Consider the following 25,944-nt stretch of genomic DNA (forward strand, 5'->3'; position numbering starts at 1 on the left):
GACCCTACTCTACCCTACACTACTCTACTCTACTCTATCCTACTCTACCCGACCCTACCCGACCCTACTCTACCCAACTCTACCCTACTCTACTCTACTCTACTCTACTCTACTCTACTCTACCCTATTCTACTCAACCCTACTCTACACTACTCTACTCTGCCCTACTCTACTCTACCCAACTCTACTCTACTCAACTAACTCTACCCTATTTTTATGTTCTCTCCACTCTTCTCTTCATCCTAGATAGGTCATCTATGCTGTGTCCTGTTTGCGTTATCTGTGTACCTTAGTGTTCTGTAGTGATAGTGATATGCTCAGTTAATCCAGGTCCCAGTCTACTGGATTACATTGGAGATCACTGTTGAACTAGCGAGTCAAGTAGATCCTATATACTATACATACAGTCAATGATCTCCTTCTGTAAACTGAAGAGATCCACTCAACTCCATTCTGTAATCATAAGGCCAGTCAAATCATCGTCTATGTATTGAAGCTCTAATGGGTTGTAGTTAGTAATGCCTTTTCCATCATCGTGGTAGAACTGAGAGAGATGTAGCAATGTCCTCTCTTTGGAGTGGTTCTCACGCGTTTGTGTGTATGCAGAATCCTGTGTCTATGTGTGCGTGAATATTTGTGAAGGGTGTAGAGCTCAGAAGTAATTTACCATTAATAATGTATTTTCAAGGACTGCGAGTGTCTGATTGTATCTCCACTGAAGGAGAATACGTTAATCTACTCCAAACTAATACACTCGGATCAGAGGAATCGTAAGTTGATACTGTACTAAGGTCTCCCTGTATTTTTTTTATCCTGGAAGTCTTCTAAGTCTTAGTGAACCAAATTGGCTTGCTGATTGGTTCTACTGGTCGATGTCAGTGTCCACTGTCCTGTAGTGCTGAAGGTACCTCTGTATTCATTATTCTCCATGCAAGAGCGACTGGCCATCTGGCATTTGCCCAAATGCCAGATGGGCTGGTCAAATTGTCCGGTTTGTCAGAAATTCCAGAGACGACTTCTGCTCCCAGTCCGCCCCTGCCTCTGTGTCTTCTAAGTCTTCTCACCAACAGCTAAATAGTCTTCCTGGTTAGGCCCAGTTCTCTTCAGAGATTCTCCCAGACAGTGGGGAATGGCTGCAATTTAGATGGCTGCTGTCCATCGCTGTCCACGGTGCTGAAATCTCAGATGAGAGGAGGTAGAGGAGGAAAGGAAAAGAATGCTGTTCTTTTGATGTGTTTTAATGTGTATTCATCTCTCTCTCTCTCTGTTTCAGTATTCTGTATGCAGACATCGTAGGGTTCACTAAGCTGGCTGGTGACTGCTCACCCGGAGAACTGGTGCACATGCTCAATGAATTGTTCGGCAAGTTTGACCAGATAGCCAAGGTAACATCACACGCATGCATAAGAATGACACACACACACACACACACACACACACACACACACACACACACACACACACACACACACACACACACACACACACACACACACACACACACACACACACACACACACACACACACACACACACACCTACTAGCACACTCACAGACTAGTACGCTCACAAATGCCCTCAATCACTGTGTATGTGCACCATACTACATAACGGCAGTTGTTCTTGTGCGTAATATTGTACATCCGTGGGAAGTTTTCTCCCTTGCTGATCTCCTGTGTTTTCTCGGATGAAGTGTTGGCTGTTGATTCATGTCAGTACAACTACAGGCCTACACACACGCACACACGCGCACACACACACACACACACACACACAGACAGACAGACACACAGATACACACTGCCTAGCGCCCCAGAAATGTGGTTGTTATATAATATAGACGGAGGAGTTAGGATGCTTGAGCATTGCTGTAAGCAGCCTAACATCTAGTGGGAGTGTGTTTTGGGGCATCAGTGTGTGTGAGAGAGGTCATTAGCACGTGTCGGTGTATGGGTTCACTGGGGATGCACACCAATACAGTTCCTAAGGCTATGCAAAGTTCATGCAAGGTTGATAAAAAGCTTATGGTTATTTGCCTAATCTGTGAACTACAGGAGGAAATAATGCTGCTGAAACAAGAAATGTGAATGACTGTTTTTGTATGGGTTGATACATTTATTTTATGGCAAATTAAGTCTGAGATTTTAAAGTGGAAATGACAAACTTTAGAAGCCTTTTTAAAACCTCAAATACACTACAAGTTTTGAGCAACAAAATAATGATCAAAATAAGGTCCTACATCTGTACAGGTCATCTTTTGATTTAAACTTTTTTTTAAACTTTTTTTTTTTACACAAAGTATGTTTTTTATTCTGATTCTGAAATTCTCTCTCTCTCTTTCTCGCTCTCCCTAATTATCTCTGTCCATCTGTTGCCCCCTCTACCTAATCCTGTCCCTACAACCTCCCTTCTCTCCCCCTCCCTCTCCCTCTCTCTCTCTCTCTCTCTCTCTGCCACCCCCCTCTCTTCTCTCTCCAGGAGAATGAGTGTATGCGTATAAAGATCCTGGGTGATTGTTACTACTGTGTATCAGGCCTACCAGAGTCTCTCCCTCACCACGCACGCAACTGTGTCAAGATGGGACTGGACATGTGTGAGGCCATCAAGTAAAACACCAGCTCTCTGCTTTCACACACACACACACACACACACACACACACACACACACACACACACACACACACACACACACACACACACACACACACACACACACACACAACACAAACAACACAAACACAAATATACATATGCACTACCATACGCACCCATGAAAGTGAACTGTATTTGGGGGTGATCAGGGGTGTATTCATTCCGCTGATTCTGTTAAAACGTTTCTTAAATGGAAGCCAACGGAACAAAAAGGGGATAAATATATATGTGTGAGCTGTAGTGCAAGCACCATGTGAACTAGAGATGATAAGCTAATCCTCTCTACACACAAACACACACACATACACACTACACACTGTCTGCAAACACACACAAACACAAATACACACAAACACATTCTTTTTCACCCCATAGAACAAAACAGCGGTTCATATGAGGTTATACATGTTTACCTCAGGAAGGTGCGTGATGCTACTGGTGTGGATATCAATATGCGAGTCGGGGTGCATTCTGGGAACGTGCTGTGTGGCGTCATCGGCCTCCAGAAGTGGCAGTACGACGTCTGGTCACATGACGTCACTTTAGCCAATCACATGGAGGCAGGGGGCGTGCCAGGGTAAGATCAACCAATAGAGGGTCTGCTCTTTCTTAAAATAGTTCCCAATACATATTTGCATTCACAAACCATTTGGCTTATGATTATTATTCACCGCCCCTATCTTTTCCTCTCTCTTCCTCCCTCTCACTTCTCCTCTCCTCCCCCAGGCGTGTCCATATCTCCTCAGTAACATTGGAGCATCTGAAGGGCTCCTATAAGGTGGAACCAGGGGAGGGACAGAGTAGAGACTTTTACCTGAAGGAACACGGAGTCATCACTTACCTGGTCATCAACCCCAAGGTCAGACATAAGAATGTGGTCCATACGCGGTCGACACACAACCACAGATATAACATACTTTGAAAACTAAAGTTGAAACATTACCAATTTATTGGTTCTATACTACTGTTTATAATGCAGAAATACTACAACAGCTGTTTGCTTGAACTGAGCAATGCATCTTAAAGAATAAAAAGAAACAAGTTTGACTTCTTTCCAACCTGATTGGTTGTCCAGGCTGAGAGGCGGAGCCCTCACCTGTGCGCGCGTTCTCGTTCCTCTTTGGAAGGAGGGAAGATGAGGGCGTCGGTCAGAATGACTCGGTACCTGGAGTCCTGGGGGGCGGCAAAACCTTTTGCTAACCTGCACCATCGAGACAGCATGACCACTGACAACGGCAAAATAAACACTACGGTGAGCACACACATAAACACACGTACATAAACACACACACACAGAGAAACACAGACTTGTGTCCAGCCTCACCTTCTGTGATTGTATGTTTTAGGATGTTCCAATGGGCCAGTATCACTACCAGAGAAGAGAGAGGTGAGACTTAAAGATCAGTCATCTTTCCTTTGCATCAGATTACCAAACTTTACCCCTACAGATCAGTCATCTTTCCTTTACATCAGACCACCAGACTTTACCTCTACAGATCAGTCATCTTTCCTTTACATCAGACCACCAGACTTTACCTCTACAGATCAGTCATCTTTCCTTTACATCAGACCACCAGACTTTACCCCTACAGATCAGTCATCTTTCCTTTACATCAGACCACCAGACTTTACCTCTACAGATCAGTCATCTTTCCTTTACATCAGACCACCAGACTTTACCCCTACAGATCAGTCATCTTTCCTTTACATCAGACCACCAGACTTTACCTCTACAGATCAGTCATCTTTCCTTTACATCAGACCACCAGACTTTACCTCTACAGATCAGTCATCTTTCCTTTACATCAGACCACCAGACTTTACCTCTACAGATCAGTCATCTTTCCTTTACATCAGACCACCAGACTTTACCTCTACAGATCAGTCATCTTTCCTTTACATCAGACCACCAGACTTTACCTCTACAGATCAGTCATCTTTCCTTTACACCAGTCATGTCTTAAGACCACAACACCACAGGATAGATAATGTTCCACATACTCACCGTACTGTGTGCTCGGTGTCCCCTCAGGACCAAATCTCAGAAGAGACGGTTTGAAGAGGAACTGGAAGAGAGGATGATCAGAACCATCGACGGCATCAACTCCCAGAAGTTAGTACTACTACAAACCTGCTTTGTTCTATTTCTAGCACAGTGACAGACATTTTGTGGCACAAAGGATGCATCACCGAGTTGGGTAGGTGCTTCACGTTGGTGGTGGTCGAGGTGAGTTCACCACCGTATTAACTAAAGCTCTTTGAGAGCTTGTGAAAAGTGTGTTGTATAATCATTTGTATGAAGCACTTAGTTCAGTACCTCACCAACAATTATATGACAAGTGGATTTACGTTAAATTCAATTAAATTCAAAATACGTTCTTTATCCCACAAGGGGCAATTATGTAGGCAGGAGTGCAGATACTTAAAAAAAAAACATACAATAACACATGAAACAATCGTTATTAAAAACTTGAAGTGTAATAAGAAAAAAAACATCTCACAAATTGTCACGCCCTGGCCATAGAGAGGCTTTTATTCTCTATTTTGGTTAGGCCAGGGTGTGACTAGGGTGGGAGGAGATCCTGGCGGGAAAGGATCACCTGCCCTGGGAGCAGGTGGAAGCAGCGAGGAAAGCGGAGGCAGCGAGTAAAAGGGCCCAGGATTACACAGGGTCACGGCTGGCACCAAAGACCGGGAGGCCACTCCAAACATTCTTTTTTTTGGGGGGGGGGGGGGGGCTTACGAGCACATTAGCTGAGTCAGGATTCAGACCTGAGCCAACTCCTCGTGCTTACCGTAAGGAGCGTGGTACTGGTCAGGCACCGTGTTATGCGGTAGAGCGCACGGTGTCTCCAGTGCGCGTTCACAGCTCGGTGCGCTACATTCCAGCTCCCCGCATCGGCCGGGCTAGAGTGGGCATCCAGCCAGGACGTATGGTGCCGGCTCAGCGCATCTGGCCGCCATCTGGCCGCCGCATCTGGCCTCTACGGCCCAGGATATCCTGCGCCGGCTCTGCGCACTGTGTCTCCGGTGCGTCTGCACAGCCCAGTGCGTCCTGTGCCAGCGCCCCGCCTTTGCCGGGCGAAGGTAACCATCCAGCCAGGACGGGTTGTGCAGGCTCTATGCTCGAGACCTCCAGTGCGCCTCCACGGCCCAGTGTATCCGGTGCCTGCTCCAAGAACCAGGCCTCCAGTATGTCTCCCCAGCCTGGTAAGCCCTGTGGCAGCTCCACACCCCAGGCTGTCCATACGTCTCCTCACTCCAGTGATGATCCATGGCACGAAGCATCCAGTGATGATCCATGGCACGAAGCCTCCAGTGATGATCCATGGCACGAAGCCTGGCACGGGGCCTGCAGCGAGGGTCCCCAGTCCAGAGGCGCCACCAAAGTGGGAGGAGCCAGAGGTGGAGCGGGGTCTGCGTCCCGCACCGGAGCCGCCACCGAAGTAGATGCCCACCCGGACCCTCCCCTATAGAGTCAGGTTTTGCGGCCGGAGTCCGCACCTTTGGGGGGGGTACAGTCACGCCCTGGCCATAGAGAGGCTTTTATTCTCTATTTTGGTTAAGCTAGGGTGTGACTAGGGTGGGCATTCTAGTTTGTTTATTTCTATGTTTTCTGTTTCTATGTTTTGGCCGGGTATAGTTCCCAATCAGGGACAGCTGTCTATCGTTGTCTCTGATTGGGAATCATACTTAGGCAGCCTGTTTTTCCACCTTAGTTGTGGGTAGTTGTCTGTGTTAGTGGCCTGTATAGCCCTAGTCAGCTTTACGTTCGTTTTTGTTGTTTCTTGTTTTTGTTGGCGACATTCAAAATAAAAAGAAATGTACGCTCACCACGCTGCACCTTGGTCCGGTCATTTCCACACTGACGACGATCTTGACACAAATACTTTGAAATGTGCGAAATGATGGTTGGAAGGGAGGAAGTTCTGAGGTGAACGTGTCTTATTAATTTTCCTGATGGATTGCTAGTGTCTGTGTGAACCGCTGTCTGAGTGTCTCTGTGTTCTCTTCTCTGTAGGCAGTGGCTGAAGTCTGAGGACATCCAGAGGATCTCACTGTTCTTTCACAACAAGACTCTGGAGAAGGAGGTGCTGTAGGACAACAGCACTGCTGTTCAGTCAAACAAAAAATAAACTACAAATGAAAATAACATATGTGCCATTTTCCCACTGCTGCCCCAGACAAACATGCAGTGACTCCATAACAAAACATGATTGCCGTGAAAGTGTTCAGCGTTAGACTGTGAAGTTACAGTAAAAAAAAAAAATGTTTTGACCACCACCATGTGTGTGTTGATTTCCCCAGTATCGAGCCACCACTCTGCCGGCCTTTAAATACTACGTCACCTGTGCCTGTCTCATCTTCTGCTGCATCTTCATAGTGCAGATACTGGTCCTGCCCAAGTAAGTCTGGACCCTACATAGTACACTTCATAGTGCCCTTCACAGTATGGATACAGTACTTGTCCTGTGCATATGTACTCTTCACAGTACCTTTCATATTACCCTTCATGGTACCCACCAATGTTCAGATACTACTTAGCATACAACCTGCATAGTATGGTCTTATAGTAGCCCTCATAGTTGGAATACTAGTCGTGCCAAAAGCCACTGAAGTCAGTGTTCTTTTCTCTATAATAACCCAGAACATTGCAATTACAGTGTGACAAGATGAAATAAATCTTTGATCAATTGAGTCTCACATCAATAAGATCCCTAATAGCAGCTGCAAATGATACACCTTAAGAGACAGCAATTAAGAGGGAGAGAAAGAAAGAAAGAAAGAAAGAAAGAAAGAAAGAAAGAAAGAAAGAAAGAAAGAAAGAAAGAAAGAAAGAAAGAAAGAAAGAAAGAAAGAAAGAAAGAAAGAAAGAAAAAATGGAAGAAAGAAAGAAAGAAAAATGGAAGAAAGAAAGATGGATAGAAAGAAAGATGGATAGAAAGAAAGATGGATAGAAAGAAAGATGGATAGAAAGAAAGATGGATAGAAAGAAAGAAAACAGATGAAAAGATATGAATAACGTCTGATGACAGTTTTAATGTGAATCAAAGGTCTGGGTCGAAGATGTCGAAGATGATGATGATGATGATTATTATGATAAAGATGAGGAATATTACTTTGATGATGACAAGGATAATGATGACGATGAAGCCTCCTTATGAAAGGAAAAACGGTCCATGGGCTGTTTCATCATTTAGTTAATTGTCTGTGTTTACAGGAGCCAGGAGCGGTAGAACCGAAGAGACAGATACTAAAAGCATCATATATTTTCGCATTCAGACTAACGTCTCTTCCATTTAGACATGACATCATTGTTTTATGAACACGCTTAAATCAGCCGTCGACTTGGCTAACTTCTATTAGGAAATATAAGCTGTAGTCAGGAAATATAGGCCTGCCCTACTGTATAACAGGGAGAAGTATGTAGTAATTAGTGGAAGTGGGTCGCAGTTCCAATTCAAATACATTATAATTTTACTGCTCTGTACAGCACCCATCTGGTGGTCGTTAACACAGTGTGTAACATTACAACAAATATTGTGGTTGAACTCAAACATGCTGGTTGATATAATATTGTGGTTGAACTCAAACATGCTGGTTGATATAATATTGTGGTTGAACTCAAACATGCTGGTTGATAAAAGACCTGTATCAATGGAAAAGATGTTTGCGAAGGTTGTTTTGTTTTTAAATGATTGTGTAAATTGGAATGGGAGAGTTATGTCTTTCATGGAGCTATCGGAATTATATGGGAGGGTCTGCTCAATCCAAGATTACAACCAATTGATTACAGCATTACCCCAAAAGGAGGAGGCAGGTGGCAGCGGGAGGAGGTAGGGAACTGGTCTGTCTGCCCAATATGAAGGATCATAACTGGCGGAGGAACAAAAATAAATAGATAGGAAAATATGTCAGTTTCATTTGAGGACCAGGATGTTGACAGATGTGCCATACAGATGACAAAATATCTGGGAATACATTGATGTACTGATTCTATGGCACAGGGTGTATGAGTTGATATATAAAACGACGCAAGATTCAAGACTTCGTTCTTTTCTTCAAAGATTATTGTACAGAATTCTGGCCACCAACGATGTGTTGAATATTTGGGGCATACAACCATCACAGTTCTGCAGATTTTGTTGTGAGGATACAGAATCAATGGACCATTTGTTCTGATATTGGCCTCAGGTAGCCTGTTTCTAGTCTCTGGTTCAGGAATGGCTGAAAAAGCATGACATTAATCTAAAATTGACCTTAGAAATAGTACTGTTAGGAGATCTGGAGAGACCGGGTCAGTCAATTAGTAATATACTAATACTCTTAGTAAAAGTATTTATCTTCAACTCGCAATCTGTGGATTCTATTCGATTAGATATATTGAAATTGCATGTTAAACATCACAGCATAGTTGAAAGATATATGGTGCGTAGAAATCCGAAGAGGGTGGGTGGGATGGGCTGAGGGAAGCTGAGGGTTGGGATGTGGAATTGGAGACAAGTGGGACTGAAGTTGCTGTGTGGGGGGTAGAATGACAGTCAAAGTTAAACGTAAAAAAAAAAAAAAGTTAAACTGGCACTAAAAAGGACAATTTTTACATCCAATGCCTGTTTGCCTGAAGCTGATGCCATGCAAGCATGCATACACACACTTGCATTCAAACGCACACACGTGCATACACACACACACACACACACACACACACACACACACGTAAATAGTCCCACACATGCACACATGCACACATCCTGTTGGCCTTGCTGTTTAGATTTGTGTTGTCCTTGATGTCTTTTGTTTTTGCATTGTGGTTTTCTGTTGTTGTTTTCCTTTGTTTTTCTCTTATTTCTCTTTTGTTATTTTTGTTGGTTGTTGGCGCATCGGGTAGGTGGTGGTTTTGGTTGGGTTGGAGGGGGACGGTGGCTTGGGGGGGTGTTGAGGAGTGGAGGAGGAGTTATTTTGGGGGGGGTCTTTGGTGGCCTGGCGGTTAGGAGCTTGGACCGGTGGCCGAGAGGTCGATGGTTCGGGTCCCCGATTCAACTGGGTGGGGGGATCTGTCCTTGTGCCCTTGGGCAGGGAGCTTGACCCTGGTTGCGCCTGTGGGTCGCTCTGGATAGGAGTGTCTACTGTATGACTGAATGTAATGTAAATGTTGAGCGCCTTCACTGCAGGTATATTGTATGTTTGAAAATGCAATACAAAAATAAATAATAATAAAATTAACCGTGTGTGTGTGTGTGTGTGTGTGTGTGTGTGTGTGTGTGTGTGTGTGTGTGTTACAGAACAGCAGTGTTGGGGATCTCCTTTGGCATGTCTTTCCTCCTGCTAGGTCTGATCCTGGTCATATGTTTCTCTAGCCACATCTTGGTAAGTTACACATACACACACTTGCATTCAAACGCACACACGTGCATACACACACACACACACACACACACACACACACACACACACACACACACACACACACACACACACACACACACACACACACACACACACACACACACACACACACACACACACACACACACACAGACCCTAAAATCCTGTCTATTGTATGTGAGTGTAGAACACAATCACAGACTGAGAGGGAGAGAGAGGGGGGGGGGGGAATATACATGGATGAAGAGAAGGGAGAAGAAGAGAGAGGAAGAGCAAGCTAGAGAAAGAGCGAGGGGGAGACAGAGGGAGGAAGAGAGAGGGGGAGACAGAGAGAGGAAGAGAGAGGGGTAGACAGAGGGAGGAAGAGAGAGGGGGAGACAGAGAGAGGAAGAGAGAGGGGTAGACAGAGGGAGGAAGAGCGAGGGGGAGACAGAGGGAGGAAGAGAGAGGGGTAGACAGAGGGAGAAAGAGAGAGGGGGAGACAGAGGGAGGAAGAGAGGGGTAGACAGAGGGAGGAAGAGAGAGGGGGAGACAGAGGAAGGAAGAGAGGGGTAGACAGAGGGAGAAAGAGAGAGGGGTAGACAGAGAGAGGAAGAGAGGGGTAGACAGAGGGAGGAAGAGAGGGGTAGACAGAGGGAGGAAGAGAGGGGTAGACAGAGGGAGAGAGAGAGGGGTAGACAGAGGGAGGAAGAGAGGGGTAGACAGAGGGAGGAAGAGAGGGGTAGACAGAGGGAGGAAGAGAGAGGGGGAGACAGAGGGAGGAAGAGAGATGGGTAGACAGAGGGAGGAAGAGAGAGGGGTAGACAGAGGGAGGAAGAGAGGGGTAGACAGAGAGAGGCAGAGAGAGGGGGAGACAGAGAGAGGAAGAGAGGGGTAGACAGAGGGAGGAAGAGAGGGGGAGACAGAGAAAGGAAAAGAAAGGGGTCAGATGAAGATGAGAACGACTAACAAACCAGAATGAACCGATTAACACCTTTCTCATCCTCTGATGACTCTAACCAGAGACCAGACCTTGGAGGAGTGATTGAGCTTGAAGGACAGTCATATTTTGTGGAACACGGGATTATACACCAACAGTCTAAAACACAGCAGTCTGTCTGTCCCTGGGCCCTGCATTGTGTTCTACCTTGATACTTAAATGATTCCTGATGTCTTACAATGTCTCTGTATATCCGAGCCAACCCAAACCATGTGACCATGTGAAGAGAAAAGGAAGGACATGGTATAGTAAAGTAAATTACAGTATAGTATAGTATATATTGTTTAGTATAGTACAGTATAGTATCGTACAGTATAGTATATAGTATATAAACAAATTGGGAGGTTCGAGCCCTGAATGCTGATTGGCTGACAGCTGTGGTATATCAGACTGTTTACCACAGGTATGAAAAAATATGTATTTTTACTGCTCTAATTACATTGGTAACCAGTTTATAATAGCAATAATTCACCTCGGGGTTTGTAGTATATGGACAGTACACTAAAGGATGCGTCCAGGAACTTTGTGTTGCTCGTATGTAAAAACGGCATTTAACCATGTGATATTGGCCATAAAACACACCTCCTCGGGCCTAATTGCTTAAGTATAGTATAGTATAGTATAGTACTCTGAACTGCAAACAAACCAAACAGTTTCAATGGATGAATTGCAAATTATAAACAAAATAATGCACCTTTATTATCTGGTCCTTTCTCTTCCTGGCCAAGGGAAGTTGTGTTGAGAGTCAAGGTGTGTCAAAGAGGTGTTGTAGAGAGGAAATCGATGGAGGTAAATTGCTCTGGGGTGTTGAGAGTATTGATGCAGACAGAAGATCTGTTACTGCAGTCGTTGTTTGTTCTCTGTCCCCTACAGCCTTCCATTTCATGGCTTCTCCTCACGTTGCACTACGGCAAGAGTGAACTGTCCATATAGCGCGCTCGCTCTCTCTCTCTCGCTCTCGCTCTCGCTCTCGCTCTCTCTCTCTCTCTCTCTCTCTCTCTCTCTCTCTCTCTCTCTCTCTCTCTCTCTCTCTCTCTCTCTCTCTCTCTCTCAGGCTTTCCTCACTATTCGGATCTGAATCTCATTTTGTCTGTCCCCCTGCTTGTCTCTCTGTCTCTCTGTCCCTCCCTCCCTCCCTCTGTCTCTCTCAGCAGGGAGGTAAAGGATCGTGGTGCTCTCTCCCCTGGCTCCCTACTTCCTCACGCATCATCATCGCCAACAAACCCTGGCTCCGATTGGTCCTCACCATGACAACCACCGCTGTTATACTTGTCATGGCTGTTTTCAACATGGTGAGGAACCAATTTACTGATTTTACTGGTTGATGTTGTCCGTGTGTGTGTGTGTGTATGTGTGTATGTGTGTGTATGTGTGTGCCTGCGGAGGATGTGTCAGGCAAAACTGCCAATACAGCCATCAAAATGATCACACTGGAATACAGCCCAGTACAACTTCTCTTCTCCCCTTGTCTTTCTCATCTCCTCTTAACTTCTTTCCAGTTCTTCCTGGAAGATGAGGTTCTGACCACACCCCCTACCATGAACCTGACCAATGACAGCATGCTCAGCTCCCACAGCCCCACCCACCTCACGGATGGGAATAAGTTCTACCTGCCTGTGAGTACATCTACCAGAGTAGGCACAAAGAAAATGTAAAATGACAATAACGAATAAATATAACATGGATATATGCAGGGTGTACCAAGTCACTGTGCAGGGGTATGAGGTAATTAAGGTAGCTATGTACTGTAAATAAAGGCAGGGGTAAAGTGACTAGGCAACAGGATAGATAAGCCGTAGCAGCAGCGTGTGTGTGTGTGTGTGTGTGTGTGTGTGTGTGTGTGTGTGTGTGTGTGTGTGTGTGTGTGTGTGTGTGTGTGTGTGTGTGTGTGTGTGTGTGTGTGTGTGTGTGTGTGTGTGTGTGTGTGTGTGTGTGTGTGTGTGGCATCAGTATGCATGTGTGCGTGTGTGTGGCCGTCTGCAATGTGTGTGTGTTTGTTGAGGTGTAAGTATGTGTGTGTGCATAGATTCTGTGCAGGAGAATTAGTTAAACAAATGATCAATGCAGTTAGTCCGGGTAACCATTTACATTTACATTTAAGTCATTTAGCAGACGCTCTTATCCAGAGCGACTTACAAATTGGTGCATTCACCTTATGACATCCAGTGGAACAGCCACTTTACAATAGTGCATCTAAATCTTTTAAGGGGGGGGGGGGGGGGGGGTCAGAAGGATTACTTTAGTTTCAGGTGTCTCCGGAAGGTGGTGATTGACTCCGCTGTCCTGGCGTCGTGAGGGAGTTTGTTCCACCATTGGGGTGCCAGAGCGGCGAACAGTTTTGACTGGGCTGAGCGGGAACTGTACTTCCTCAGTGGTAGGGAGGCGAGCAGGCCAGAGGTGGATGAACGCAGTGCCCTTGTTTGGGTGTAGGGCCTGATCAGAGCCTGAAGGTACTGAGGTGCCGTTCCCCTCACAGCTCCGTAGGCAAGCACCATGGTCTTGTAGCGGATGCGAGCTTCAATTGGAAGCCAGTGGAGAGAGCGGAGGAGCGGGGTGACGTGAGAGAACTTGGGAAGGTTGAACACCAGATGGGCTGCGGCGTTCTGGATGAGTTGTAGGGGTTTAATGGCACAGGCAGGGAGCCCAGCCAACAGCGAGTTGCAGTAATCCAGACGGGAGATGACAAGTGCCTGGATTAGGACCTGCGCCGCTTCCTGTGTGAGGCAGGGTCGTACTCTGCGGATGTTGTAGAGCATGAACCTACAGGAACGGGCCACCGCCTTGATGTTATTTGAGAACGACAGGGTGTTGTCCAGGATCACGCCAAGGTTCTTAGCGCTCTGGGAGGAGGACACAATGGAGTTGTCAACCGTGATGGCGAGATCATGGAACGGGCAGTCCTTCCCCGGGAGGACGAGCAGCTCCGTCTTGCCGAGGTTCAGCTTGAGGTGGTGATCCGTCATCCACACTGATATGTCTGCCAGACATGCAGAGATGCGATTCGCCACCTGGTCATCAGAAGGGGGAAAGGAGAAGATTAATTGTGTGTCGTCTGCATAGCAATGATAGGAGAGACCATGTGAGGTTATGACAGAGCCAAGTGACTTGGTGTATAGCGAGAATAGGAGAGGGCCTAGAACAGAGCCCTGGGGGACACCAGTGGTGAGAGCACGTGGTGAGGAGACAGATTCTCGCCACGCCACCTGGTAGGAGCGACCTGTCAGGTAGGACGCAATCCAGGCGTGGGCCGCGCCGGAGATGCCCAACTCGGAGAGGGTGGAGAGGAGGATCTGATGGTTCACAGTATCGAAGGCAGCCGATAGGTCTAGAAGGATGAGAGCAGATGAGAGAGAGTTAGCTTTAGCAGTGCGGAGCGCCTCCGTGATACAGAGAAGAGCAGTCTCAGTTGAATGACTAGTCTTGAAACCTGACTGATTTGGATCAAGATTTTTAACCATTTGATTAGTTATTTAGCAGCCTTGTTTAGCAGTCTTTTGGCTTGGGGGTAGAAGCTGTTCAGGGTCCTGTTGTTTCCAGACACTGGTACAGCTTGTTGTGCAGTAGCAGACAGAACAGTCTATGGCTTGGATAGCTGGAGGCCTTCCTCCGACATCAACTGGTATAGAAGCCCTGGATGGCAGTGAGCTAGGACCCAGTACTGGATGCCTTGCGGTCGGGTGCCTTGCAGTGGCCGTACCAAGCGGTGATGCGGCCACTCAAGATGCTCTCAATGGTGCAGCTGCAGAACGTTTTGAGGATCTGAGGGGCCATGCCAAATCTTTTCAGCCTCCTGAGGGGAAAAAGGCGCTGTTGTACACTTTTCACAACTGTGTGGGTGTGTGTGGACCATGTTAATTCCTTAGTTATGTGGACACCGAGGAGCTTCGACCCGCTCCTCTACAGCTCCATGGGGGGCGTGCTCACCCCTCCGTTTCCTGTGGTCCACGATCAGCTCCTTTGTCTTGCTGACGTTAAGGGAGAGGTTTTTGTTCTGGCACCACACTGCTTCCTATTGGCTCCTCCCTATTGGCTGCTTCGTCATCAGTGATCAGTCCTACCACTGTTGTGTCGTCAATAAACTTAACAATGATGGTGTTGGATTCATGGGAGGCGAGGCAGTCGTGGGTGAACAGGGAGTACAGGAGGGGACTAAGCACACATCCCAGAGGGGCCCCTGTGTGTGTTGATGGTCAGTGTGGTGGATGGGTTGTTGCCTACCATCACCGCCTGGGGGAGGCCCATCAGGATGTCCAGGATCCAGTTGCAGAGAGAGGTGTTCAGTCCCAGGGTCTTTAGCTTGGGAATGAGCTTGGAAGGACTATGGTGTTGAATGTTCAGCTGTAGTCAATTCTTATATAGGTATTCCTTTTGTTCAAGTGGGTGAGGGCAGTGCAATAGAGATTGCATCATCTGTGGATCTGTTGGGGCAGTATGAGAAGTGTGGTTCCAGGGTGTCTGGGAGGATGGCGTTGATGTGAGCCATGACAAGCCTCTTAAAGCATTTCATGGCTATAGATGTGAGTACTACGGGTCGCTAGTCATTTAGACAGGCTACTTTGGCTTTCTTGGGCACTAGGACTATGGTGGTCTGCTCGAAACAAGTTGCTATTACAGACCGGGAATAGGTTGAAAATGTCAGTGAAGACACTTGCCAGCTGGTCAGTGCATACTATTAGTACGTGTCCTGGTTTTCCGTCTGGCTCCGCAGCCTTGCGAATGTTAACCTGTTTAAAGGTCTTACTCACATTGGCTACGGAGAGCAAGATCACACAGTCATCCAGAACAGCTGGTTCAGTGTTGCTTGCCTCGAAGCGAGTGTAGAAGGCATTAAGCCCGTCTATTAGGCTCGCATCACTGGGCAGCTCACGGCTGGGTTTCCCTTTGTAATCTGTGATAGTTTTCAAGCCCTGCCACATTCGTTGAGCATCAGAGCCGGCGTTATAGGATTCGATCTTAGTCCTGTATTGATGCGTTGCTATTTGATGGCTCGTCAGAGGTCAGACAGAGCGGGATTTCCTATATGCATCCGGATTAGTGTCCCGCTCCTTGAACGCAGTAGTTATAGCCTAAAGCTCAGTGTGGATGATCAGTGTGGCTTCTGGTTGGTGTATGTATGTGCGGTCCCTGTGGGGACGACTTCGTCGATGCACGGGACACTATTTGTCTTTTTACCTAAACATGCAAACACCATCAGATAGAATTCATAGCAAGCGGTGCACTGGAATGGCATTCAGAAGAACTGGAAAGGCATTCAGAAGAACTGGAACGGCATTCAGAAGAACTGGAAAGGCATTCAGAAGAACTAGAACGGCATTCAGAAGAACTGGAACGGCATTCAGAAGAACTGGAACGGCATTCAGAAGAACTGGAATGGTATTCAGAAGAACTGGAATGGTATTCAGAAGAACTGGAATGGTATTCAGAAGAACTGGAATGGCATTCACTCTCATAAGATGGATGGCCAAAATAACTGAAAGCCACACTCCCAATAAGCCATGAATAGAACCGCATTGAAGCATCCCACTGGGCACACACTGGTTGAATCAACATTGTTTCCATGTCAGTTCAATTAAATGATGTTGAACCAATGTGGAATAGACGTTAAGTTGACGTCTGTGCCCTGTGGGATGTGCTTCTATATGCACCATGACACTGCTTACTTCATTAGTTCATTTAGCAAACAAGACAGCTCATAATCCAGTGCATTTATCACAGTCAACACACCTATATTTTTGCTTTAATTTGCTATAAAACTGTACATTTCTCTCTCAGCCCCATGACAAAATGTGTGTATTTGCAGGAAATTAGCTTGAAAACAGCAACATTTTCTCTCAGCCTCATGGCAAAATGTGTAGAATTGCAGGAAATTAGCAGTTTTTTTGGGGCCCAGGTACATTTCTACAGCCCCACCCACCAACAAATGTCTGGCTACGCTACTGACATCTACTTTGGGTCAGACCTGGGTTTCAAATATTTTGAATACTTCAGGTGAAAAACTTGCTTTATTCCATGGTTCTGTAGTGTACTGTATTTCATGAAGTTATAGTGTTCGTCACTAGCTTTCTGTTGTTATTAGTTCATAACAGAACATTTATTTGACTTCTCTGCGCTACGGATCCATTTACATTTACATTTAAGTCATTTAGCAGACGCTCTTATCCAGAGCGACTTACATTTTTAACCTTTTTTTATTTTTTTTTATTTAACTAGGCAAGTCAGTTAAGAACAAACTCTTATTTTCAATGACGGCCTAGGAACAGTGGGTTAACTGCCTTGTTCAGGGGCAGAACGACAGATTTGTACCTTGTCAGCTCGGGGATTTGAACTTGCAACCTTTCGGTTACTAGCCCAACGCTCTAACCACTAGGCTACCCTGCCGCCCCCCTGCCGCCCATCCCTTTTACGGGATCATTTTCCTAAACAACCGCTGAATTGCAAGGCGCAAAATATTACTAAAAATATTTATAATCATGCAATCACAAGTGAAATATACCAAAACACAGCTTAGCTTGTTGTTAATCCACCTATCGTGTCAGATTTTGAAAATATGCTTTGCAGCGAAAGCAATCTAAGCTTTTGTGAGTGTATCAATCAATGCTAGAACAGCTAGCCCCAAATTAGCATGGTCACGAAAGTCAGAAAAGCAATAAAATTAATCGCTTACCTTTGATAATCTTTGGATGTTTGCACTCACGAGACTCCCAGTTACGCAATAAATGTTATTTTTGTTCGATAAATACTACTTTTATAACAAAAAAACGCCATTTGGGTTGCGCGTTATGTTCAGAAAACTACAGCCTCGTTCCGGTCCTGAAAGGCAGAAGAAAATTCCCAAACGTATCAGATTCAAAAATATTACAAAAAATATTTATAATCATGCAATCACAAGTGAAATATACCAAAACACAGCTTAGCTTGTTGTTAATCCACCTATCATGTCAGATTTTGAAAATATGCTTTGCAGCGAAAGCAATCTAAGCTTTTGTGAGTGTATCAATCACTGCTAGAACAGTTAGCCTTATATTAGCTTGGTTAGCTTGGTCACGAAAGTCAGAAAAGCAATAAAATTAATTGCTTACCTTTGATAATCTTCGGATGGTTGCACTCACGAGACTCCCAGTTACACAACAAATGTTATTTTTGTTCGATAAATATTACTTTTATAACAAAAAAACGCCATTTGGGTTGCTCAGAATGTTATGTTCAGAAAACCAAAGCCTCATTCCGTTCGACTAAAATTCCAAAAAGTATCCGTAATGGTCGTAGAAACATGTCAAATGTTTTTTATAATCAATCCTCAGGTTGTTTTTAACAAACATAATCGATAATAATTCAACCGGACCGTAACCTATTCAATAAGAGAGAAAAAGAAAATGGAGAGCTACCCTCTCGCGCGCAGGAACTAATCAGAGGACACCTGACTAGTTTTGAAATATCTCGCTCATTTTTCAAAATAAAAGCCTGAAACTATGTCTAAAGCCTGGTCACAGCCTGAGGAAGCCATTGGAAAAGGAATCTGGTTGATACCCCTTTAAATGGAAGAAAGACGGGCCAGGAAACAGATTTAAAAAAAATAATAATCACTTCGGGTTAGATTTTCTCAGGTTTTTGCCTGCAGAATCAGTTTTGTTATACTCACAGACAATATTTTGACAGTTTTGGAAACTTTGGAGTGTTTTCTATCCCAATTTGTAAATTATATGCATATTCTACGATCTGGACCTGAGAAAGAGTCCGTTTACCTTGGGAACGTTATTTAAAAAATATAAAAAATCTGACCCCTAGCGTCAAGAGGTTAACCAGGGCCACAAAAGTAATGTTTGTTAACATTGTCTATCAATAAACATTGCGTTACATCAATCACAATCAATCAGTGTGTGTGTGTGTGTGTGTGTGTGTGTGTGTGTGTGTGTGTGTGTGTGTGTGTGTGTGTGTGTGTGTGTGTGTGTGTGTGTGTGTGTGTGTGTGTGTGTGTGTGTGTGTGTGTGTGTGTGTGTGTGTGTGTGTGCGTGCGTGTGGCTGTAGACTTTTTTCACAGTGGACTACAAGAGATGACAGAGAACAGAGAGACACTATGCTACTATCAATGTGTCATTGTGACACAGAGGGATCTAGAAGTGGCCTGGCTGTTGACTTGGATAGTATCTCAATAGTCTGAAGTCTCCTCTCCTTGTCTCATCTCCTTCATCCCAGGAGTCCAAAGTAGTTGAAGTTCATGGGAGGTTGGCTTGCATCTGGTGTGCTGTAGCAACTGTGTTTCCCCTCAATTGCATTTGAATTACTCGCACGACAGCCCTAGGCTTCCTGCCTTGCTTTACACACTTCACACATATTCACTTGCTCCTAGCTACGTCTGAGGCAAGATGATCTCTGTCTGTTAGAAACAAAAACCTCTGTCGTCCTGAGATTGAGTATTGACATAGTGTTTGTTATCAGCACTAGAGAGCAGCCTTGGTGACTAGGGCTCAGGAAGCTTATTACTGATGTTTTACACCTCAAGGAACTCATAAACCAACTGAAACAAATGAATGAACCGATCCAGTCCATTGTACCATCTTTCAGACACAGTTTTCCTTCTTATTTTTCATGTTCTGTGTACAAGTTTATTCAATAGTTAACAGTAATATTTTACACATCATTACCCTCCTCCATAGTGTCCAACACCTCAATCTTATCCCCCTATTTTCTAAATAGACGTTCTTATAGACCCATTTCTTTTGAATAATTGTTGTTTTCTACTTTTCACATGTCTAATACATGTGACCCTGTAGCCATTCACAGCCCACAATCTGATTTAATGTGGCCCCCACTTCTAGTTCAGGCTAAGCCTTCATTTACACACACCTCTCTTTGTCATTAGTCTTGACTGGGAGCCAATTCCCTCTATTATCTGCATTAGTACTATTTCTTTCTTTTTTCTCTCTTTTCTTTTCACATACACCCCTCTCTTTGCTAATAGCCCGGACCCATGTCTCCTATCTTCTAAATGTAATGGTGTTTACCCTACTGCATAGCGGCCTCTATAAGTCAGCCAGTAATAGCTAGTCCTGATTCACTGCTCTCCACAGGCTCAGTTAGTCTTCCTTTCTTCCGTTCTTTCTTTCTTTCTTTCCCTCTTAATTGCTGTTTCTTCCTTCCTTCCTTCCTTCCTTCCTTCCTTCCTTCCTTCCTTCCTTCCTTCCTTCCTTCCTTCCTTCCTTCCTTCCTTCCTTCCTTCCTTCCTTCCTTCCTTCCTTCCTACCTATCTACCTACCTACCTACAGTGGGGCAAAAAAGTATTTAGTCAGCCACCAATTGTGCAAGTTCTCCCACTTAAAAAGATGAGAGAGGCCTGTAATTCTCATCAACTTCAACTATGACAGACAAAATGAGAAATAAATCCAGAAAATCACATTGTAGGATTTTTAACGAATTTATTTGCAAATTATGGTGGAAAATAAGTATTTGGTCAATAACAAAAGTTTATCTCAATACTTTGTTATATACCCTTTGTTGGCAATGACAGAGGTCAAACGTTTTCTGTAAGTCTTCACAAGGTTTTCACACACTGTTGCTGGTATTTTGGCCCATTCCTCCATGCAGATCTCCTCTAGAGCAGTGATGTTTTGGGGCTGTAGCTGGGCAACACGGACTTTCAACTCCCTCCAAAGATTTTCTATGGGGTTGAGATCTGGAGACTGGCTAGGCCACTCCAGGACCTTGAAATGCTTCTTACGAAGCCACTCTTTCGTTGCCCGGGCGGTGTGTTTGGGATCATTGTCATGCTGAAAGACCCAGCCACGTTTCATCTTCAATGCCCTTGCTGATGGAAGGAGGTTTTCACTCAAAATCTCACGATACATGGCCCCATTCATTCTTTCCTTTACACGGATCAATCGTCCTGGTCCCTTTGCAGAAAAACAGCCCCAAAGCATGATGTTTCCACCCCCATGCTTCACAGTAGGTATGGTGTTCTTTGGATGCAACTCAGCATTCTTTGTCCTCCAAACACGACGAGTTGAGTTTTTACCAAAAAGTTATATTCTGGTTTCATCTGACCATATGACATTCTCCCAATCTTCTTCTGGATCATCCAAATGCTCTCTAGCAAACTTCAGACGGGCCTGGACATGTACTGGCTTAAGCAGGGGGACACGTCTGGCACTGCAGGATTTGAGTCCCTGGCGGCGTAGTGTGTTACTGATGGTAGGCTTTGTTACTTTGGTCCCAGCTCTCTGCAGGTCATTCACTAGGTCCCCCCGTGTGGTTCTGGGATTTTTGCTCACCGTTCTTGTGATAATTTTGACCCCACGGGGTGAGATCTTGCGTGGAGCCCCAGATCGAGGGAGATTATCAGTGGTCTTGTATGTCTTCCATTTCCTAATAATTGCTCCCACAGTTGATTTCTTCAAACCAAGCTGCTTACCTATTGCAGATGCAGTCTTCCCAGCCTGGTGCAGGTCTACAATTTTGTTTCTGGTGTCCTTTGACAGCTCTTTGGTCTTGGCCATAGTGGAGTTTGGAGTGTGACTGTTTGAGGTTGTGGACAGGTGTCTTTTATACTGATAACAAGTTCAAACAGGTGCCATTAATACAGGTAACGAGTGGAGCCTCTTAAAGAAGAAGTTACAGGTCTGTAAGAGCCAGAAATCTTGCTTGTTTGTAGGTGACCAAATACTTATTTTCCACCATAATTTGCAAATAAATTCATAAAAAATCCTACAATGTGATTTTCTGGATTTTTTTTTCTAATTTTGTCTGTCATAGTTGAAGTGTACCTATGATGGAAATTACAGGCCTCTCTCATCTTTTGAAGTGGGAGAACTTGCACAATTGGTGGCTGACTAAATACTTTTTTGTCCCACTGTACGTACCTACCTACCTACCTACCTACCTACCTACCTACCTACCTACCTACCTACCTACCTACCTACCTACCTACCTACCTACCTACCTACCTACCTACCTACCTACCTACCTACCTACCTACCTACCTACCTACCTACCTACCTACCTACCTACCTACCTACCTACCTACCTACCTACCTACCTACCTACCTACCTACCTACCTACCTACCTACCTACCTACCTACCTACCTACCTACCTACCTACCTACCTACCTACCTACCTACCTACCTACCTACCTACCTACCTACCTACCTACCTACCTACCTACCTACCTACCTACCTACCTACCTACCTACCTACCTACCTACCTACCTACCTACCTACCTACCTACCTACCTACCTACCTACCTACCTACCTACCTACCTACCTACCTACCTACCTACCTACCTACCTACCTACCTACCTACTCTCCCATTGCCCTGTGTTGGCCCAGCTCTCCCCTAAAGGACCATAATACTCCCTAGCCAAAGACCATTCAGTGACGTGATACTGAGCACATAAAGAGCAATATTCCCTTTTTATAGGACACGATATACGATGTCCATTATAGTTTTGAGGGAAAGATGTTGACTGGACATTTTTGTGAGGAAATGTTGTTATGGCTTGCTATTCATTAAGTGGAGTATAGTCTGCAGTTTGACTCTCTCCATCTTTCTATATCATCTCAAAAGATGAAATATAACATCTCTCTGAGATTTTTTATCAACTTACCTTATCCTTCTTTCTCCCTCTCTTCTCTCTGTCCCTCTCTTCTCTCTTCTCTCTCCTCCCTCCCACATCCTCTCTCTCTCTCTGTCTGTCTCTCTCTGTAGTATTTTATCTACTGTTGTATCCTGGGTCTGGTGTCGTGTTCTGTGTTCCTGAGGATCAACTATGAGCTGAAGATGGTTGTAATGTTAGTTGCCATGGTGATCTACAACATCATCATCCTCCAGACACATGCCCCCCTGCTGGACGGATACAGTACTGCACTCTACAGCACACAGACACTGGACAGGTACACACACACACACACACACACACACACACACACACACACACACACACACACACACACACACACACACACACACACACACACACACACACACACACACACACACACACACACACACACACGGAGAGAGAACAGGTTAGAGAGACAGCGTTCCTTTTATGAAAACCCTGGTGTTAAACATAGGGCAGAAGCCAGAGATACACAGCCTTTAGGGAATGACTGTGGAAGTGTGTAGGGGAGAGAGATGGGCAAGCACACCAGTGTTAATTTTGACACTCTTTTTTTAGATTTAAATAGTCTAGTCTTAGTCATTTCGACAAAAATATAATTTGAATAATGATTTAGTCTAGTTATTGTCAAAATGACGAAAACAGTGGGCCAGTAGTCATATTTTAATCACATCACATTTGTATTGCCTCATTAACCTATACTAAACATAAATCACTGACTTCTATGTGTACAAACATACATAGCCTTGTACTGTCAACATATTTTTCTGCATAAAATCCTATCGCATTATTTTCTTCCCAACGGCCAAATTGACAGAAGAACATAATACTCTGCAGCAGATCAAAAACTTCTGTCTAACATGCTGTCTAGTGCCACCAACTGTTTCAGTGGCTCCAGCACTTGATTTGTTGTCACCTATTTTTATCTGCGGTGTTATAATTCACCTTATAAAGTCATTAACTGTGCTTCAGACTGTGTAATAGAACACTGAGATGGTAGGCTGTTCAATAAATACTGTTTTCATCTAACATGTCCAAGCAGGAATGCATGATTCAATATATGTTGATGTGCAACCTAATCCAGTGATTGTCATGAATTGTGAGTTGACAATAGGCTATTGGTTTTATATTTTACTGTTAAAATAGGCCTCTAGAATTTCCTGAAATGTTTTGTTAAAATAGGGCTCTAGGATTTCCTGAAATGTTTTGTTAAAATAGGGCTCTAGAATTCCCTGAAATGTTTTGTTCAATAGAGATGGTTTTGACTACATCTTTATGTGCTCTAATTTTGGGCTTATACACCACATGAGGAAGTGAAAACTCAAAACACATTAGCTGGATCGCTAACACTAACTATAATACCCACTGCTAGTAGTCATGTATTAATTAACATTAAAAGTAATGCCCTAAAAAGCTTTTCAGTTGTAGCCCTACTACCCTGTGCACTCGCAATGGCCGATGGGTAATTGCGCATTTCGCGTGCTTTGATATGCTTATAGCCATATCAAATATTTTGGTTGTAAAATAATTGCTGTTGACCTCAATATTAAGGGATGACAAATAAAAAGTATACCCACAGAAAGCTGAGAACAAAAGTAGCTTCTCCCAAAGCTATGTATTTCCCGTAATTGGATTTTGAAATGTTATGCATTTTTTCTCTCTCCCAAAGAGCACATCAAGTGGCTCGCTCAACAGCAGCAGGTCCCTGCGGAACAGGCCCAGGGGCTGGGCAGACACTTTCATTACAGGAATCATGAGGATAATGCACTTTACTGTTTGACCAAATCATGGTTTTAGCAACCCAAAAAATAGGATGTTTAGAAACTTTTGAGTGTGCAATTAGAAATTTTACCTGCACAGCCAAGTGAAAGGTTTGCAAAATACTACTAAATAATTGCAATCTGGAGCCCTTCCCCTTGAAATACTGTAGTTATATTTTTTATCAAAGTTGTGTCTTAAGTAGTGGTCTGATAGGTTGCAGCAAACTACTAGCTAGCATTATCAATCTGTTATTAGCCCAGCTGAGCATATATATTGCGATTGATTGCTTGATTGCTTGATTTATTAGACCATTTTTAAAATGCATAAATAAGGGCGCTCCAGCCGGTGACGCCTCCACATACTATTTAAGAAAATCATCAAGGATAACACAATAAAGCTTAAAAGCTTATTTCCATTGTGGTCCTTTTGAAGATGGAAGGGGGAGGGGGAAGGGAGGATGCAACAAGGTATTGTATTGGCAACAGACAATGACAGACAAAATTGTTGTTTGTTTCAATAAATTAGCTAATTAGTACAATTCCATTTCCTCGTAACAACATTGGACAGGTACATCTCCCTTGTCTCACATACCCCTAATATATAAATCAATCCTGAACATATAAAACAATCAATCCATAATATATATAAGACAATCACAATAGGCACCAAAAGGCAGACCATATGCTATCCCGGGCATTTTCTTCTCACCCTTCTACTAGAGTCTTACGACTCACTTTGGAGACATGCCACTATTTAGCCGTTTTTTCAGTGAGAACTTTAAACTACTTTTAGAGGTTGTACATTTCAAATTCTTCGGAAGAATAGTATAAAAAAGTTTCTTTCCCCATACCACTTCTAAATCTAAAAGGAACAGCGTCAGTTTCTCTTTTAGTGGAATAGTTGTGGTTATCCTGTACCAAGTTAAAGTAGTTATATACACTACCGTTCAAGTTTGGGGTCACTTAGAAATGTCCTGGTTTTTGAAAGAAAAGCACATTTTTTGTCCATTAAAATAACATCAAATTGATCAGAAATACAGTGTAGACATTGTTCATGTTGTAAATTACTATTCTAGCTGGAAACGGCAGATTTTTTATGGAATATCTACATAGCCGTACAGAGGCCCATTATCAGCAACCATCACTCCTGTGTTCCAATGGCACATTGTGTTAGCTAATCCAAGTTTATCATTTTAAAAAGGCTAATTGATCATTAGAAAACCCCTTTGCAAATATGTTATCACAGCTGAAAACTGTTGTTCTGATTAAAGAAGCAATACAACTGTCCTTCTTTAGACTAGTTGAGTATCTGGAGCATCAGCATTTCTGGGTTCGATTACAGGCTCAAAATGGCAAGAAACAGGACTTTCTTCGGAAACTCGTCAGTCTATTTTTGTTCTGAGAAATGAAGGCTATTCCACATGAGAAATTGGCAAGAAACTGAAGATCTCGTACAACGCTTTGTACTACTCCCTTCAGAGAAGAGCGCAAACTGCCTCTAACCAGAATAGAAAGAGGAGTGGGAGGCCCCGGTGCACAACTGAGCAAGAG

At 44.2% G+C, this 25,944-nt stretch overlaps 1 protein-coding gene across 1 annotated transcript in view; it reads left to right on the top strand.

The window, feature by feature from the left end:
- The window catches only part of LOC120027455 (adenylate cyclase type 2-like), an 82,351-nt gene that overhangs the window by 38,113 nt on the left and 18,294 nt on the right, over positions 1-25,944 (top strand). The window contains exons 6-18 of the mRNA XM_038972394.1: positions 1,274-1,385; positions 2,479-2,606; positions 3,071-3,229; positions 3,379-3,511; positions 3,728-3,904; positions 3,999-4,039; positions 4,685-4,765; positions 6,674-6,743; positions 6,961-7,058; positions 9,936-10,020; positions 12,169-12,309; positions 12,517-12,633; positions 22,720-22,904. Of these exons, the coding sequence (XP_038828322.1) occupies positions 1,274-1,385; positions 2,479-2,606; positions 3,071-3,229; positions 3,379-3,511; positions 3,728-3,904; positions 3,999-4,039; positions 4,685-4,765; positions 6,674-6,743; positions 6,961-7,058; positions 9,936-10,020; positions 12,169-12,309; positions 12,517-12,633; positions 22,720-22,904 (1,527 nt within the window). The remainder of the gene's footprint in view (positions 1-1,273; positions 1,386-2,478; positions 2,607-3,070; positions 3,230-3,378; positions 3,512-3,727; positions 3,905-3,998; positions 4,040-4,684; positions 4,766-6,673; positions 6,744-6,960; positions 7,059-9,935; positions 10,021-12,168; positions 12,310-12,516; positions 12,634-22,719; positions 22,905-25,944) is intronic.

Source organism: Salvelinus namaycush, chromosome 32 (genome assembly GCF_016432855.1).
Source record: "Salvelinus namaycush isolate Seneca chromosome 32, SaNama_1.0, whole genome shotgun sequence".
Lineage (NCBI taxonomy): Eukaryota > Metazoa > Chordata > Actinopteri > Salmoniformes > Salmonidae > Salvelinus > Salvelinus namaycush.